An 18,304-nucleotide genomic window follows, 5' to 3' on the forward strand; every position below is an offset into this window, starting at 1 on the left:
TTTTTTTGTTTTATAATTGTGATAAGAGGGAAGATTCATGTATAGCAACTTTTCCAGTTTCTTTGAGACTTCTTTGGTGTTTATATTATTTTAATTTATATAAATATATATATACATTTTGAATTTTTTGAGTAAGCCTTTTGGTTGCTTATTTATGCATGTTATTTTATTTTATTATTTTATTTTATTTTTTTTGCTGTAATATACATAAAAAGCTTCATGAAGAGGTGAGCATGTTTTGCAAAAGGAGCTACCACAAATACGGACACTCATAATTACACACCTTGTATGCTAATTTGGTATGCTTTTCTTTTGAAATCACAGTTTAGGAATGAACTCTCAACTGTGGTTATGCTTTAGTGGGGAAAAGGTGGAACTGCTTCGCTTTTGTTCTTATTCTTGTCCAATTTTGTCTTTTTCTTATTCTTATCCAATTTTGTCTTTTTCTTATTCTTGTTCAATTTTGCCTTTTTCTTAGTCTCGTCCAATTTTGTCTTTTTCTTATTCTTGTCCAATTTTGCCTTTTTCTTGGTCTCGTCCAATTTTATCTTTATCAATATTGTTGTGCGCCAAACTTGTTGCGTGTCAAAATTGATGTTTACAAATACTGTAAAGAAACAAATGGAACGAAAAGATCAACGGAATCATCTCGACATGGACACTCACGTGGGTTCCACATCAAAGAGAAGCTCGCAGAAGAGGCACAGCAGCGTCGAGCTATTATGTAACGAATGCCAAGCTGGAGAACCCCTAGTTGTTGTGGAGAAAAGGGGTTCTGAGAAGGATAAAAATGAGCTGCTAAGGGAACTACACAACATTAAAAGCAACCTATTTGATAACTCCTCTTTTTCTAATTATATCCATTTCTACGAAATATATAACAACTTAAAACGTATAGTTAAGTATGAAAAGGAGAAGGAAAAAGGGAAATGCTTTTTAAATCCGATTGGTAGGAAGAAAAAATATCTTTTTTATTTTCTATATATATTTTTTTTATTCCTAAATATATTCCTCCTATTTCGCCTACAGATAATATTTTTAACTCCTAGGGGATATAATACGTATTATTATCCATACGAAATACACTTTCATGTTTTTTTTACATTTTCTGTTTTGGCATATTGTTTTTTTAACGTATACATTATTTTTTTTACATATAAAATATTTCTATATAACATTGATGTTATGTGCTTAATTATTTTGCAAATGTTGTATAATGTGTACATTCGTGAAAAGAATAAAGAAATTTACAGAAACACAGAAACGTTGATTGAGGGTTGTAAAAAGATTTTTAAGCATTTGGATAAAAATTTTGATAATGCTATATTGCTACATGCAGATGAAATTTTTAACAAATTTACAAACATATTTAAATATATAAATAAGGAAAACTATAAATTTGATGAAAAAGAAAAAAAAAAATACATACATTCAAAATGTGATGACTTGTTCATACGAATTGAGAAGAATCCCTATGATTATAAGATGCAAGAAATTTGTCCAAATTCGATTAGAGGAAGTAATAAAATTAATAATCATCACCAGACAGATAAAGAAGTAGCATTTCATAACAAGAAACATGCATCTGTTGTAAACATAAATAATGAAGACCTGTATGAACAATTAAATTTTCCCACAGATAACCATGACAAAAATTGTCATTGTATTATTCATATGAACAGAAAGAATATTTACAACATTTTTGGAAATTCCATTTACTCCAATATTTATGATATAAATACATACCTCAAATATAAACAAAACTATATTCATTCCTTAATGATAAAAAAATGTAGACACAAAATAAATTGTATTAAATATTTTTTTTATTTTATTCCATATGTAATTAATTTATTTATTAATTTGTTAATAAATTTTTACATCCTTTTTTCCGTTTATTACTATAACAACGTTGTTCCGTTGGCACCTCCTTACGAGTTAGCAAAATTCCACATTTTTAGTTTACTGCATTATAGGGGCATTTACTACATTCTATTCATATTCTTTCTCAATTTTTGTTTTTTCCTCTATGCACTATTCCTTTCAAAGCTCAATATTATTCATATATTCCTTCGACAAATATATAAAAATTGCAAATACGAATCTATATACTATTGCGAACATGTTATGAATGAAATTTATGAAAATTTTATGTTCTCCCATATTATACAAAACCTGTTGAGCAAAAAATGTACTATCAGTTCAAACCTAGTGAGTTCAATGCCAGATTTACTAGATCAGAAGATTGTCAAATGTACAACCCACTTGGACAAATCAAATGAGCTGGATAAAAGGTGCTAAGGGAAAAATATGAAAATATGGAGAATGGGTGACACAGATATATATAAAATAATATCCCTGAAGGAATTTCTAAACCATTCATATCTATGGAAAAAATCATGAAGGTAGTGCTAACAAAAATGAATCCACCAAAAATACCTATAGTAAGAAACGGAAGCGAGAATATATAAACACACACCTTGTGATATTAACTTGCAAAAGTGTAATGAAAGTTTATTTATTTTATTTTCAAACCTATGTGAACCCAGCGGAAGTACGACGATCTTTCTACCACTCCATTAAGCATTTTAGAATGAATTAATATGTCCCGAGGAGATGTGAATAAGTACTTATCATCACTCCATGTCGATGATATACACATCGTATAAAAAATTAACCGCAGTGTAAAACGTAACAAAAGTGGTAATAAACAGGTTCATTAAATGTCACTCAAAGAGTTCATATATCTCTAAGTGTGTACACAGGGTAGTAGTAATGTTATTAAAAGTTAAATTTGTAGCATATATTGTTCCATCGGGGAATAGTTCCGAAAGATAGAGTCTCATCCGTTTTTTTTTTTTTTTTTTTTTTTTTTTTCTTACTATATTATGTACAACAATATGATTGCTAATTTTTTTTTTTTTTACTGATGTATCTGCCAATAAGTCTGATCTTTTGATTACTCGTTTTCCCACGCCATCACGTTACACACACACACATGCGAAACAATATTGTGGAAATCTTTGAAACAAAAAAGAAGAAAGAAATTATGACATGAAATTTCTACATCTACGCAACTGTTTCAGCTCCTTTCTGCTCATTTATGCAAAAGGGCACACATATTTTTCGATTTTTCCATTTTGATTTTCTCCCATGTAAAGAAGTCAAGGCACAGACAGAAATAGGTAGATGCGTTGGCTGATTTCAATGGACATTTCATCCGTACGTTCGTCTCCTGCACTCACCATCCTCACACCCATCTCTCTCCTCGTTCATAGATGTGCAATCCAGAGTGGCCAAGTGGTGGAGATACTAATAGGGGATGTACTTCCTCCGGTAGATGCTTAAATTGTGGGGGTAGTTATGCGAAGAGTCGTAGCAAATGGTACTGAGATAGTTTCTATCTTTTTCTGCAAATTTTTTATATAAAGTATGTAACTTTTGTAGTGCCTCTTCCACAAGAACATGTTTAATGTTGGAATACTGTTTTTGCAAATTTAGATTTGTGTTAATATTGTATCCACATAAATCCAAATTATAATTTTCTTCTCCCTTTCCAATTAAATATCGTTCCCATTTTATGTGCATACTGAATCGTGAAAAAATGGTTCCAACAAATATTTCTGACAATGAAGAAATCCATTGGTCAATGATGGCAACCTGTCCTGTATGTAAATTATCATTTTCATAAAAAAAAAAGAAATGCTTAAATTGAGGAAATTCTTTATTAATTATTTTTTTAATTTGTGTTTTCTCATCTGAAGATATAAAAATCTTGTCCATGTTGTGCACAAACATAATGTAAAGTAATTTTAAAATTGAAATAGATATAGGCGGAATGTCATAGGCGGGAATTTTCCTGAAATCGTTATATCTCAAATGACAACTCAGATATTTCGAACTCGACTTGAAATTTTTTTTGATAAAATTATTTCCTTCATGTATCAAATCTTCATTATATAGTAGAACGTCTTCTAAATTATTTTCAAACAATTCATTCGGGAATGCTACTAATATGTTACTGCCTTGTTTAATAAATATCGATTCTGTATCATAATGAAATATATCAGCAAGGGTTGTGCTTACAAAAAAGCTAGTTATCAAAAAATATTCAATACATTCGATTTTTTTCCCCTTCATATGTGTGCAATTTCCTGAATATACTACTGAATATTTATGATCACAATATTTACATAAATTTCTTTTCAGTTTATAATCTTCTATGTAACAATTATCGAAATCCAAAATATGAAAACTATTCTTTTCATTTCCTCTTGTAAATTTCCCAATTATATGTTTATACGAAAGGATATAATCCGAATGTGATCCGAACAGTTTTTCATATTCTGAGTATTCCATTATTGGTATTACATTTTTAAGAATATTTAAATTGAAAAAAAACTCCCATTTTATTTTATCATAAGTCTTCCTTCCCCAATGAGTTAAGTAACACCATGGAGGGAGAACAAGATAATGCAGTTGGTTTCGATTCTCTTGGTTTAGGTAATACACGACTAAAGCAATTCTATAAAGGACTTCCCTTTGTAGCTGTGTTATGGAAATGGTATGTGGAGAATATGTCATTAGAAAAGACGTATGAATTGTAACAAATCAGTGAGACATGTAACAGTGTATTGGTTGTGGGAAACATGCGAAATGTTTTGTAACCTCTTTGGAGTAATAAATTTCTGAACAAGTAGAACACTTGTACAAAAAATTAGTCAGAGAATTCCCTTCTATCCCTAATTTTTCTAATTTTTTTTTTTTTTTTTCTAATCCTTACGTACATTAAAGCCTTCTCCTATGTTCACATCATACAAAATGTATTTTTTTTTTTTGAAATGGTAAAATTTGTCACCTGTATATACATCATCGGTTCTACAAATGGTAGATGAATCTCCCCTTTCTAAATTCTGAACACACGTTGTTAAACAAGCCAGAAAAAATATAACAAAAATGTTCACTCTGTACTTCATGGTATGTAAAAAGGAAAAATTGAAAAGTTCTTTAGAAAAAGGAAGAATGCTGAATGAAGCGGCTATAATATCTTGTGATTAATTCTTTCAGTTTTGTGACATGAAATAATGGATCTTTGTAAATCCCTAAGATGAAGCAATATATTTTTTTTTTCTCCTCTCACCTGTCTAAAATGACCTTGTTTTATTCTTTCCCCAATATATTCACTTTATGCTGTCTATATTAAAGTTAACATATTTTCATTCTCCTTCTATTAGTTTATTTATTTTATTTTTTCTATGCTCCAAATGGGTCCATACTTAAATTACTTGCGGAGTACCCCTTATAATGAATACATAATCCCGATAAAGAGGGAAGAAGGAGAAGGGAGTAAAAGAAATAACAACGAAGCAGAGAGGCGGAGAAGTCCTCGATACGCTTCTCTATTGGCTTCTATACTGGCTTCTAAACTGGCTTCTATACTGGCTTCTAAACTGGCTTCTATACTGGCTTCTAAACTGGCTTCTATACTGGCTTCTCTACTGGATTCTGTACTGTCTTTTCGACGTCACTACTTACAGGTATTCCAAACTGACGATATTGCACAATTCAGGAAAATTCTGCTGAGAAGAATATACTGCTACTACCAATCTTTATTCCTGAAATCCCATTCGTATGACGGATGAGTCAATTAAATTAATTTCCCTTTCTTATAAATGTTCCTTTGAAAAAGAAATAGGTTTTTTCATGGAAACGTGTGATATTAATAATATGTACCCCAAAAAAAAAAGTTATCATGTATTAATTAAAATATTTGATGTTAAAAATGAGGTGATAAAAAAAAAAAAAAAAAAAAAATAGCTTTGACTGGAAAATGGGAACACACGATGGACACATAATATAATACATAAAATGTTTGAAATCGAAAAAAAAAGAAAAAAAAAAAAATACTTAGGATGAATTAGTTTATATACTAACAAAATTTAACAAAAAAACTGAAAGAGGGGAGGTAAGTAATTCGTTAGGAAAAAAAAAAAAAAGGAATTTTATAAAAGCTACTTTTTGCATTCTATTTCGTACTTTTTCCTTTTCTTTTTTTACGTTTAACTTGGGAAAGTAACATATGATGAATTTATTCTTCACATCGTGTCATAAAAAAAAAAAAAAAAAAAAAAAAAAATTTCTCTGTGTCACAAGTTATCTTATTTACATGTAGTCTTCTTCATTGAAGTCATCATCATCATCAAACTGTTTTCTTCGTCTAATCTGCAAAAAATAAATTATGTATGTCACTTTTTTTTTTATCCTTTTTTGTGAAAAGAAATTGTCACATAATTATGACTACTAGTGGTAGTATTAATTGGCAGAACAAATGGTCTTAGTATAAGAAAATGATTTTTTTTTTTTTTTTTCCAACTGATTGTGTGCACATGCTTATTCACAATTTTTGTATTATCTTTGACTGCTTACTTCTATCACTGGTTCTTTTTTGTGAATTTTTTCACTCACTTGCTGCAATGTAAAATAAACAGAAATAAATAAGACATAGCAATGATATATATATATATATATACAGTAAGAATATAGGTGGGTGCAAAAAGAAAATTTTCTCAATGTTGTCTTGTTTTCTATTCATTTACTTATGAACAAACCTCTATAATTTTAATTAATTGATCGTCGTCTATTTTTTGGTGTATAAGACCCATTTGACTATTCTGAAAAATGATGATAAAAAATGGCATATGTATTATGTCATTTGGTCATTACAGAAATGTTGCTCTTTGACATGTTCCATTTTTGTGCTCCAATTTTGCATTCAAAATTTTTTTTTTTTTTTTTTATCTCTTGGATTTACCCTGATGATAATGTCCTCAATTCGCTTAGCATTATCTTCCTTTACGATAGCAATTCTGGACACTAAAAAGAAAAATTGAGATATAGTTCGAATATGTTCCAGATGAATTTGTATTTCTACATTTGCAGATTTATTACAGTTGTTGTTGTTAATCCTTCCAGTACTCTATTCATCTTTCTAAATTATCCTATTCTCTCTGTGTGTGTGTGTGTGTGTGTTTTTTATTTTATTTTATTTTTTTTTTTTTATCTTCCCCCTCCCTTAAAACACATTTTCTTTCGTACATCTTGCATGCGCATCCGGGGTTAACAGTGACTTCATAATAATTCTCCTCTGTTCCAATAACTCCCTACCAAAATGATTAGAAAGTATATATTGTGTTCGATTGGTAACATTGAGAGATGGTACCATATGTACATGCATAGATGGATGTATGGACAGACGGATTCAGTTTGGTAGAGTAATTGTTTTACACACGAAAAATATGGATGTATGCGAAGGTACATATAATATATTTTTTTGTTGTTCTTCTTATTATTGCTTTTTAGGGGTTCGTTTAAATACATGAACCACATGTTCTTACTCCTGTTTTTGCTTCTGTTCCAATTCCTTCTTTGTTTTCTGCAAAAAAAAGGGGGATACCATCATGCGTGCAAAAATGTTATACGGATATAAACAATGTGTACGTGAATTGCGAATGTGTTTGTAGAAACTTTTGGCAATAAAATTTTTTGCATCTGCTCGAATTAACGTCAAATGAGTGTCCAAGTTGAAGACTTACATTTTCCAGGTTCCTCTTTGAAAGTTCCAGATATCTTGAGTTTGCTTCAGCCTGTTCAGCGTTCATTTTTTTTTTTTTTTAGAAACGCCAATGAAGAAAGCGTTATGTTATAAATAGGTTCTTATTTATTACCTAAATAACAAAAGAGGAATCTCGTATTATTTTACAAAAAAAAAAAAAAATATATATATATATAAATGTAACAAAATAAATGGATCAGATGTAACTATGTTCTACCCATTCTCTTTTTCTTTTCTTTTTTTTTTTTTTCTCTTTTACTTGTATACAAAAAAGAAAAAAAAAAAAAAAAAAAAACCTAGTATCAAATTGTTCCCTTTTTTTTTTTTTTTTTTTTTTTAAATACAAATATTTAAAAATAATACATAATATGTATATTCTCATACACCAAACTCAAATGTATTCACATTATATGTCCCTGAAGAGAAATCTATAGGTGGTATTCTTCACTACTTTCCTATTTCTCTACCCTTTTTTTTATTTATTTATTTATTTATTTTTTTATTTTTTTTTTTTTTTTTGCCCGCACACGCCTTGAGTGTGTTTTCTGCAATGTTTCAGTCTCACGCTTAATAGTTTATCATACTTTTATGGGACACAGATCATTTACAAACATTCGGAAGCACAAAAGCATGGTAGCATTCTCGATGATATTGCATAGGGACAAATTGTAGGTAGCAAGTGGGGATTTTTCACAAAAGGAAAAAATTGGGGGTTTATTTTTGAAAAATATATGTAAAAATGGATATTCCTCACTGTAGCGGATTTTTGGATATTTTATGTATATATTTTTACATGTATGTTTTTTTTTTTTTTTTTTTTTTTTTTTTTATTTCAATGGTTATTGCTATTATTATTTTTTAATTTTTATTTTTTTTTCGAAAAAGCTAGTTCCATATTAACGTAAAAATAACCATGTTTGTTTAAGCAATTTTTTAATGGGCTATTTTGAAAAGAAAAATTGTTTTTGGAAAAGGAGTAATATATATGTATATATAACATCCACCTATTTGAAGATGTATTTTTTGTTTGCATTCATTAAATGAAATCATACATGATATATTAAAAATAAGGAATAAATGAAAAACAGGTATTAACACGAAAGCCAACTGAACAATCAACGTGCATAACATGTACATAACGTATACATACAGTATACATGCCATGTACATACCATATACATAACACACATACATAGGTACATACATAATATTATACATACATTACGCCCTTGTGTCATATGAGAATACCCTTAATGCTTCCCTTTTGTGCATTTATAAAGAACCTTTATCCCTTATCCATTATGACGAAGACTATAAAGTAAGCATCATATTAATAAGTGGGATGAAAATAAAAAATTCATTGACATAAAAAAAAATAAAATAAAAACGACGAAGTTAAACGAAAGGAAATGTGGTACGACATGAAACAAAATGACATGGAATTATGTGAAGTGATACGAAATTATACGAAGCCCAACTAAAATTAAGTTTGCTTTATATTGGAAATTAAATTTCTTTGTAAAACAATTCCAAAAAAAAAAAAAAAAAAAAAAAAATTTATGAATGACGAAAAGTACATGTAATAAGGACGAACAACCAAATGAACGTTAAACATATATATTACTTGTCAGTGCATATACGAAGACGTAAAATCTTAGTTATTCACATTTCTGCAACTTTTTTTATTTTTATGCTTGTGTCCAAGGTCTTCAGTTTGTTGTTTCACATTATTAGTAGAAACCAAGAAGTTCATAAGTAACCTGTTAAGCGTCCCATAGGCAGCAGTTACCTAAGCAATGAAGTAACTGAACCATTGACTACCCAAGTTCTAACTCATTCAAGCATCGAAGTGATAGATCCGCATGAAAACAAAAATGTACTTACCTGTCTAATCATGTAGCCAGAAAAACAAATATATTCATACATACTTGCATGCATACATATATATATATATATATGTATATGTATATATATGCACACTCATATGCACCAAATTAACGCCTACAATGCGAAAAATGGAACAGCAAAAAAATATATACAGAGCAGACACTATTATCACCATTGATCCCACCATTTCATGGCCGAATAATTAACTCTTATATGTCCCTTTACTTGTGCATAACACAAAAGATTTATCAGTAATTGTAATCTCTCATCACGTAAAAAGAAAAAAAAAAAAAAAAAGTATTTTTTTTTTTAAAACTTGTCACATTTTGTGAGTAGAACATAAAAGAAAACTTCTTTAACGATTAGCACACTTGCACGGTGTATGAACCTTAACTGAGAAAACACACACACATCATCACAAATATAACTGGATCTACACACACGTTTTTATCTACCTGCTCCAAATATCACATCTGAATAAGTAGCTGTCGTGCAGTACAAACAGCAGATAGATACGAAAAAGCGAAGAAGCAGAAAAACTTAAAAGCATGGGAGTGCCCACCTTCTACAGATGGCTGGTTACAAGGTATCCAAAAATAGCCAAAGCAACTTACGAAACCAGAGATAGCGATGTCTACGCCAGGAGGACTAAGATAAAGGATGGACATGCTAAAGATAGAGATGGTAATAACATTTTTAGAGTTCCTGATTTAAGTGACTATGTTAATAACACAGATGAAACTCACTGCTCAGATAACATAAATGGGTACTTTGATAATTTATACTTAGATATGAATGGGATAATTCATTTATGTTCCCATAGTGATAATAGTAAGAGAGCTAAAAGTAATGAAGAAATATTTTTAAACATTTTTTTATACATTGAAAGATTGTTTGATATTATTGAACCAAAGAAACTTCTGTATATGGCCATTGATGGAGTAGCTCCTAAGGCTAAAATGAACCAACAAAGGAGCAGAAGATTTAAATCTATTTTATGTTCAGAAATTGAAAGAAATGCATACATAGAATTAAGAGAAAAATTTTTAGCAGAAAATCGAGTAGTTCCAGATGAATACACTTATTGGGATAGTAACATTATAACTCCAGGTACTCAATTTATGTATGAATTATCAGTAGCATTAAAATATTTTGTTGAGCATAAAATCACAAATGATGATAAATGGAAAAATATTATTGTTATATTTTCTGATGCAAATGTGTGTGGAGAAGGAGAACATAAAATTTTTAATTTTATTAAATCACAAAGAGCACAACCAGGATATGATCCTAATATTAGACATGTAATACATGGGATGGATGCTGATTTAATTATGCTCTCGTTGGCTAGCCATGAACCTTATTTTTATATATTAAGAGAAATAATTGTGTTAGATTCGAAAGGAGAAGAAAAGACACAAAAAAACGAATTTATAGGTATGTTAAAAAGTAAGGAAGATCTACCACTGTGTACAACTTATACAAACAAGAAAAAAAAAAATAATAATAAATATAACGATCCAAATTATGCGAACATAAACAAAAGTCATAGCTCTTTTATCAATAGTGAAAACTGGAATGAATTACAAATTTTGGATTTAACGATCCTTAGGGAATACTTATCCAAAGATTTCTTTTTTGATTCCAATTATAATTTAGAAAGATGTATTGATGATTTTATATTTATATGTTTTCTATGTGGTAATGACTTTCTCCCACATTTACCATCTATTTCAATAGCTGCTGGAAGTATAGATCAATTAGTTTTATTATATCAAAAAGTATTACCTGTGTTAGGCGATTATTTAATTAATGAAGGTAAAATTAATTTAAAGTCTTTTTCAAAGTACGTTTCCTTTATTGCTGAGGTCGAAAGAGAAACATTCATTTCTCAATACGACTTTAAAAAAAAAAGAGAAAAAAGAGATCAGCAAAAGGATTCCCTAAAGCGAGTTAAATGCGCCGATGATCAAAATTATAGTTTTAATAATATAGCTAATTCTATGATGGATTCTCACAAGAGAGGTTCTGACCACGACGACAATGAAGCTGCAAACCTCAATGACAAGAAAAGCGGAGGAAATGCTTGCAGTGCAATAACAAACATATCAACTGGAAACTCTTCGACAGGATGTCCCACATCTCTCACGTCTCCTCCATCGGTAACAAGCACTGTTAACAAAAAAATGATGTATGAATCAAAAATACAAAGCATGCAACCGATTAGAAATTTTAAATTCAAGGAAAAGAAGGGTGAGAAGAGCATCAACTTTCTTGTTCGTCCAACATCGTCTTCCATTTTGGAACACACGAATAATAACGATATAACTACTACACAAAGCATAAACGGGGTGGAGGTGCATCAAGAAGGAGAATTTCCAAAAGAGGAGCCCCATCAACATGAGACGACTAACAGTTTGGAAGGCAATCTTCAGTGGGATATAGAAGATGAAGAATGCAAAAGAACAAACGATATCAATGAGTTTAATATGTTACTGAAGGAGGCTATTAAAAAAGCGAACGAATGCGAAAATCCAAAGGAAGATGTTGAATTAGGAGGTGATGAAAATCCAGAAGTTCTGAGAATTAAATACTATAAGTCCAAGTTCCATTTAGATGAAACTGATTATGTTGATGATTTTGTGAAAGAAGTGGTTTATAAATATATTGAAGGATTAGCTTGGGTATTATCTTACTATTTTCAATCATGTCCTATGTGGCAGTGGTATTACCCATACTATTATGCACCACTTTCATCGGACTTGATAATTGACAATGTCAATTTTATCTTTGAAAAAGATGAACCAATTCTTCCTTTAGAACAATTACTATGTGTTTTACCATCCAATTCTAGTCATTGTTTACCGAAAATGTATAGAGAATTAATGGTTCGTCATGATTCTCCAATTATCGATTTTTACCCAAAAACTTTTAAGGAGGAAGAAAATGGGAAAAAGTACAAATATCAGTGGGTTATTCTTCTACCATTTGTCGACAAGGAGAGAATTATTAAGCATGCTAGAGAATTAGATGACACTTTGACAGAGGAAGAGAAAAAGAGAAATCGCAGAGGGATGAACAGAATATACATGAATTGTTCCCATTCCCTTTCGAAACAAATTACCAAATCTATAAAGGATTATGTGAAAGAAATGAAACAGGCTACAGTGAAGAAGAATGATGATCATAACAGTAGCAGTATTAACAATAATGAAGAATATCCCCAGGACGAGTTCGAAGGCAAGGAGAATTATTCTAAGGGGCTTAAGGAAAAAAGTGAAAGCAATGCTGCACAGAACAGAGAAGGTAATCCTGTTGATCCGATGGCATCTGGGTCACATGGCGATGGAAACGATCTAACGAACGAAAAGCAAATAAATGAGCAGAATGGGAAAGTAAAACACAGCACGAATAGCAACGGAAGCAGTAACAGCAAAGGCAGCGATGTGTATAACAATTTTTTTAAAAATATGAATTTAACCATTCCAATAAGCAACAGCAAAGACTTTAATCTGTTTGGATATCTCAATTGCAAACATGAAGACAGTGATGTGAATGTTTTAAAAAAAATTTTCAAATTTTCGTCAAATTTTGCAACAACGTGTAATAGTGCATTCTTTATTCAACCGGAATTCAAAAAACATCGTTCATCGCTTTTACCAAATCATAGGACACCACGAAAGGTTCTCACCGTTCTAGACATAAATAATGAAGAAAGAAAACTTAGATTTAATGCACCCGCTGCTAAAAGAATGATTTTAAATAGCTTAAGTGCAAACCATCCCCACATTTACTCTTACTCAAAACATAATCAGCCCAGGACCCAAGTTATAAACTATAGCCATCACAATTCTGCCAATTATGCGAATGACCATAGATTGAGTAGCAGTAGCCACGCGTATGGCAATTACGGCAGTGGCAATTATGGAAGTGCCAATTACGCTAATAATCCTCATAACACAAATAATAGAGAATATTGGAATGGTTCAAAAAACCATTCATCCCATCATCATGGACAAAATTATCAAAACGCAAATTATGGGAACAATTATCCCCCACTGACACATAAAAACTCGACCATACAGAACAAGGTATCTAAAAATGCACCTCCTCCGCATACCTATGAAAACAAAAAGGAGAGCAATCATAATAATTCTTACGACAATAATAGTTATACAACTCATAGAAATTCTTCCAGCAATGAAAACTCTAAATATGATGCACCCATCAACACTTCTTACAATGGAAGATATAGACATGAGAACCATTCCTCGAATCGTGCTCACGGATCGAATAGAAATTACTATACGGGTTATGGTAATCATGGGAGTTACAATACTCACGGTAGCCATAATATCCAGAACCATAGCAGTTACAAAAATTATAGTGGTGGTCACAACATCAGCGGGTATAACAATTATGGTAAGCATAACAATGGCTATTATAATGAAACCAATCAACACAAACGCGACTCCTTTAAAAGCAACATGCAAAACAGCGGGCATAACAACGCAACAGGGATGAACAAAAAGGGGAATTATAATGGCAGATCCATGCCTTATAAGGACAGGGAATACTAATACAAATAGAATTATTATATACGTATGTATATTTATGTATATATATATATATATATATATATATCCCCGTTGAGACATATATCTGTTATTGAGGAAGCAGAAATAATTTTATGTAACTTTTTTTTTTTCTTTTTTTCTTTTATTAACAAAAAATATATAATAATAAAATTCAAGTTAACTTTCATATTAATATACACATGTATATTTTTATATTTTACATATATTTGGGTTTAATGTAAAGTGCATCCATTCAGTTACTATTTCTTAGAAATTATATCCAAGTGTGCATTTGTTAATAAAAGTTATTTGTGTGAATAATGTACCACAATTTAGTCGTTCCCCATTTAGAACATTTTTATGTAAAGCCAAGTGGTTTCTGTGTCATCTTCATTTTCTAATTTCTTTTTTTTTTTTTTTTTTTTTTTTTTTTTTTTTTTTTTTTTGTATTTACAAATGTTTTTTTTTTTTTTTTTTTTTTTTATTTTTTTTTTTTTTTTTTTTTTTTTTTTTTTTGTTCATTTTTGTTGTGTATTACAAATGCTGTAGATGTGCATATATCTACATGTGTGTATTTGTGGAGATACGTACACCAATATAGGTACTCCATCCTCTAGGTGCATGCATCTATATGCACACATATAGATACATATGGTACATACATATTAATAAAAAAAAAAAAAAAATTCATCATAAAAATAACGATTAGTCATTTTTTAAATAGAAATACATAACAATTTAGTCTTTGTTCCTCGTTTTGTGTTGTTCATCCCCTCCCACCACCAACTCACATATATGAGGTGTTAAAGACACCATTCAAAAGAATTCAAATGTTTTTACAAGTTTAAAAGGTTTTGCATGAGATCCATTAATTCGTAACCTCGTACGAAAAATGCTTTAAGACAATATTTCGTCTTTTATCCATGATGTGCAAAATATAGAAAGTTTGTATTTATTTCATAAAGGTAAACTAATATATATATTTTTATATATACGACTTAGCAAGCTTCAACCTCACATGTTTACAATTTTCTCAATTTGAAGTGCAAACCAAAAGTGGTCCAAATAAATAGTAACTATTTCAATATAAAACCACCCAAATTTTGTAAATGTAATATATATTTGTTTAATTTCCTACTTATATCATACATATTATAGCTTTTACACCTTGTTGTTATCCTGTTAACGTTTTAAAAACAAGGAAAACAATGTACGAGCATATAAAAATGGCACATAAACACTCCATCTATTTGCTTCATATTTCCAAAAAATGACAAGTTTCCTTGTATGAATATGTTTTTTACGAAAAACTGTTTCATAAAATGTTTATTAAATTGTTGCCATAAAGAGTACTTTGGCCTGAAATTTTCGTTCATAATGCATCAAAAAAAAAAAAAAAAATTCGAAGTGTGCAAATCTGCTTTTGTTGTGTTAGCAGTGTATACTTATTTATTGGTCACGTTAAATTTTATTTTTATATATTTTGTAGGAAAAAAAAGAAAAATTAAAAATGGACATGCTAGTTTTTAAAACTCAACAGGCATTGGTAAAATAATAAAAAAAAAAATTAATAAAATAAATGAATAAATAAATGAATAAATAAATAAATAAATAAAAGGAATGTGGTTTTTTGTCTAGACAAGCGGCTTTGGACAATAAAAAATTCTGATTTCGTTTTGCGCCTGCACTAAACACCCTTAAAAACAACAATAATTCTACTACTTTGCATGAACATTTTAGCAAATGCCTTAACAAAAAAAAAAAAAAAAAAAAATAGCTAAATTTTTTTAAAACTACATGTTTAAAGAAAAAGAAAAAAACCTTCAAGTTGATGTATCTACACATTTTAATAAAATTTCACCAAATTTTTACACAGAAAATGTTGAATTTTATACGAGATACAATTAAAAAAAAAAAAAAAAAAAGCCAATGTAAAAATAATATTTTCCTTAACGTGCTTTGCTTTTTTTTTTTTTTTGTTTTCTATACTTGTTAACGACTTACAGTTTTGGTCATTTTTTCCTAAGACCATATTTTATTTTTTGACACTTATCATGTGCAAACACAAAAAATGTTAATAACATTTTGAGAATATATGTGCACGCATTGTTAATAAGCACACATTTGTAACTGCATGACATATGAAGGTATACTTATAAATACAAGATACAAGTTGTCTGTTCTCACCATTGTATTTTCAGGAATACAACTTCCATCGATTCTTTGTATCCATAATATGTTTAACTATGTCCATTATATCAGTTCCATTTTGTAGAAATGTTATAACACATCAATGATCTAACACCTCATGTTCATAGACCTATGCGCACGTTTAGTTTTGCGTTCTTAATTAATTGCTTGAACATTTAATATTTTTATTTATTAGAATATATAACTTTTTTTTGTTTTAAAAGCCCTAAAGAAAAGGAAATTTTTTTTTTTTTTTTTTTTTTTTTTTTTTACTATTGCAATTCTATCTATGCACACGACTGTGCACTCCATTTTGTAAAAAAAAAAAAAAAAAAAAAAAACAGAAACAAGAACAAGAACAAGAACAAAAACAAAAACAAAAACAAAAACAAGAACAAAAACAAGAACAAAAACAAAAATTCTAGCATTAATTACCTTCCCCATTTTAATACAAACCTTCTCAATCATTTTCCATTAAAAAATATACTCAAAATGGAAATAATTGCAGATAAGCCAAAAGTGAAATTTAATTTTGCTCCTGAAGATTACAAAAGTAATGTCAGTTCTGATTACTCAGGGAGTGTAGGAGATTATAACAAATCAAATGATAATGACTATTTTTACTCAAACAGAATTTTGTCTTTGGACAGAAACAGTGAACAAAGAAGGAAAGAATCCCCCAGTAGACGACCTGGTTTCTGTGTAGATGAAATTTGTACGTGCGGTTTTCATAAATGTCCTAAAATAGTAAGACCACTACCATTCGAAGGGGAAAGTAACTATAGGAGCGAATTTGGACCTAAACCTCTGCCTGATCTCCCCCCACGAGTTGAACAAAAACCACCAAAGTCTCTACCTTTCGAAGGTGAAAGTAACTATAGGAGCGAATTTGGGCCCAAACCGCTACCTCCATTACCTCCAAGGGCAGAAACCAAATTAGTAAAAACATTACCCTTTGAAGGAGAAAGCAATTATAGAAGCGAATTTGGACCTAAACCACTGCCTGCATTACCCCCAAGGGTTGAGCAAAAACTGCCTAAGTCTCTACCTTTTGAAGGAGAAAGTAACTATAGGAGCGAATTTGGACCTAAACCACTGCCTGCATTACCGCCAAGGGTAGAAACAAAATTAGTAAAATCATTGCCATTTGAAGGTGAAAGCAATTATAGAAGTGAATTTGGACCAAAACCATTGCCTGCATTACCACCAAGGATTGAATTGAAACCCCCCAAATCGTTACCTTTCGAAGGTGAGAGCAATTATAGAAGTGAATTTGGACCAAAACCATTGCCTGCATTACCACCAAGGACTGAGTTGAAACTCCCAAAATCGTTACCTTTCGAAGGTGAGAGCAACTATAGGAGCGAATTTGGACCTAAGCAACTGCCAGAATTACTACCTATTCAGAAAGCTAAGTTTATAAAATCATTGCCATTTGAAGGAGAAAGTAGCTACAGAACTGAATACATACGAAAAGCTATCCCAATATGTCCAGTTAATCTATTACCTCAATATCCAGCACCCACATACCCATCTGAGCATGTATTTTGGGACTCTACATCCAGAAGATGGTATTAATTTCTAGTTATAAATTTTAACTTCTATGCTATTTAAAAAAGGGAAGAAGTAATTGTTTGCAACTGATTAACATTCATTCAAAAATGAAGAATTACATACAATTGATTAATATACACACAATGACAAAATAAATTATGTTACAATGCATGAAATGAGCTAACTAAATTTTTAACTGTGAGTTAAAGCGGGCATATCAATCTATTAAAATTGTTTCTCTTTAAAAAGCAAAAAAGAGTACTTTTTTTTTTTTTTTTTTTTTTTTTTTTGTCTTCTTATAATTCTAATAATTCTTATAATTTTCACAATTCTTATAATTTTCGCAATTCTCATAATTCCCGTAATTTTCATAATAATTATAAGACAAAATTAATATTTTCCTTTTAAGCAAAGGCATCCTGCAGAGTGCATTATAAATTTTTGAAATTTGTGCGCGTCGACAAATTTTGTAGAACGTAAAAAA

At 30.0% G+C, this 18,304-nt stretch overlaps 5 protein-coding genes across 5 annotated transcripts; 3 read left to right on the top strand and 2 right to left on the bottom strand.

The window, feature by feature from the left end:
- Positions 1-621: 621 nt before the first annotated feature.
- On the top strand, positions 622-2,301 carry PGO_070710 (hypothetical protein, conserved; the record flags this gene model as incomplete). The annotated part of the gene is made up of 1 exon (XM_028686944.1): positions 622-2,301. One exon carries the CDS (start codon positions 622-624, stop codon positions 2,299-2,301), a length of 1,680 nt encoding a protein of 559 aa, XP_028542745.1.
- Positions 2,302-3,312: 1,011 nt separating this feature from the next.
- PGO_070720 (GDP-fucose protein O-fucosyltransferase 2) lies at positions 3,313-4,976 on the bottom strand (the record flags this gene model as incomplete). Its single annotated transcript, XM_028686945.1, has 2 exons — positions 3,313-4,548; positions 4,788-4,976. 2 exons carry the CDS (start codon positions 4,974-4,976, stop codon positions 3,313-3,315), a joined length of 1,425 nt encoding a protein of 474 aa, XP_028542746.1.
- A 1,186-nt stretch (positions 4,977-6,162) lies between these two features.
- On the bottom strand, positions 6,163-7,658 carry PGO_070730 (apoptosis-related protein; the record flags this gene model as incomplete). The annotated part of the gene is made up of 7 exons (XM_028686946.1): positions 6,163-6,222; positions 6,427-6,468; positions 6,609-6,671; positions 6,812-6,873; positions 7,096-7,160; positions 7,395-7,432; positions 7,593-7,658. 7 exons carry the CDS (start codon positions 7,656-7,658, stop codon positions 6,163-6,165), a joined length of 396 nt encoding a protein of 131 aa, XP_028542747.1.
- A 2,389-nt stretch (positions 7,659-10,047) lies between these two features.
- On the top strand, positions 10,048-14,079 carry PGO_070740 (exoribonuclease; the record flags this gene model as incomplete). Its single annotated transcript, XM_028686947.1, has 1 exon — positions 10,048-14,079. One exon carries the CDS (start codon positions 10,048-10,050, stop codon positions 14,077-14,079), a length of 4,032 nt encoding a protein of 1,343 aa, XP_028542748.1.
- A 2,679-nt stretch (positions 14,080-16,758) lies between these two features.
- On the top strand, positions 16,759-17,844 carry PGO_070750 (subpellicular microtubule protein 1; the record flags this gene model as incomplete). Its single annotated transcript, XM_028686948.1, has 1 exon — positions 16,759-17,844. One exon carries the CDS (start codon positions 16,759-16,761, stop codon positions 17,842-17,844), a length of 1,086 nt encoding a protein of 361 aa, XP_028542749.1.
- Positions 17,845-18,304: the final 460 nt, after the last annotated feature.

Source organism: Plasmodium gonderi (genome assembly GCF_002157705.1).
Source record: "Plasmodium gonderi DNA, contig: Chr07, whole genome shotgun sequence".
NCBI classification, from domain to species: Eukaryota; Apicomplexa; class Aconoidasida; order Haemosporida; family Plasmodiidae; genus Plasmodium; species Plasmodium gonderi.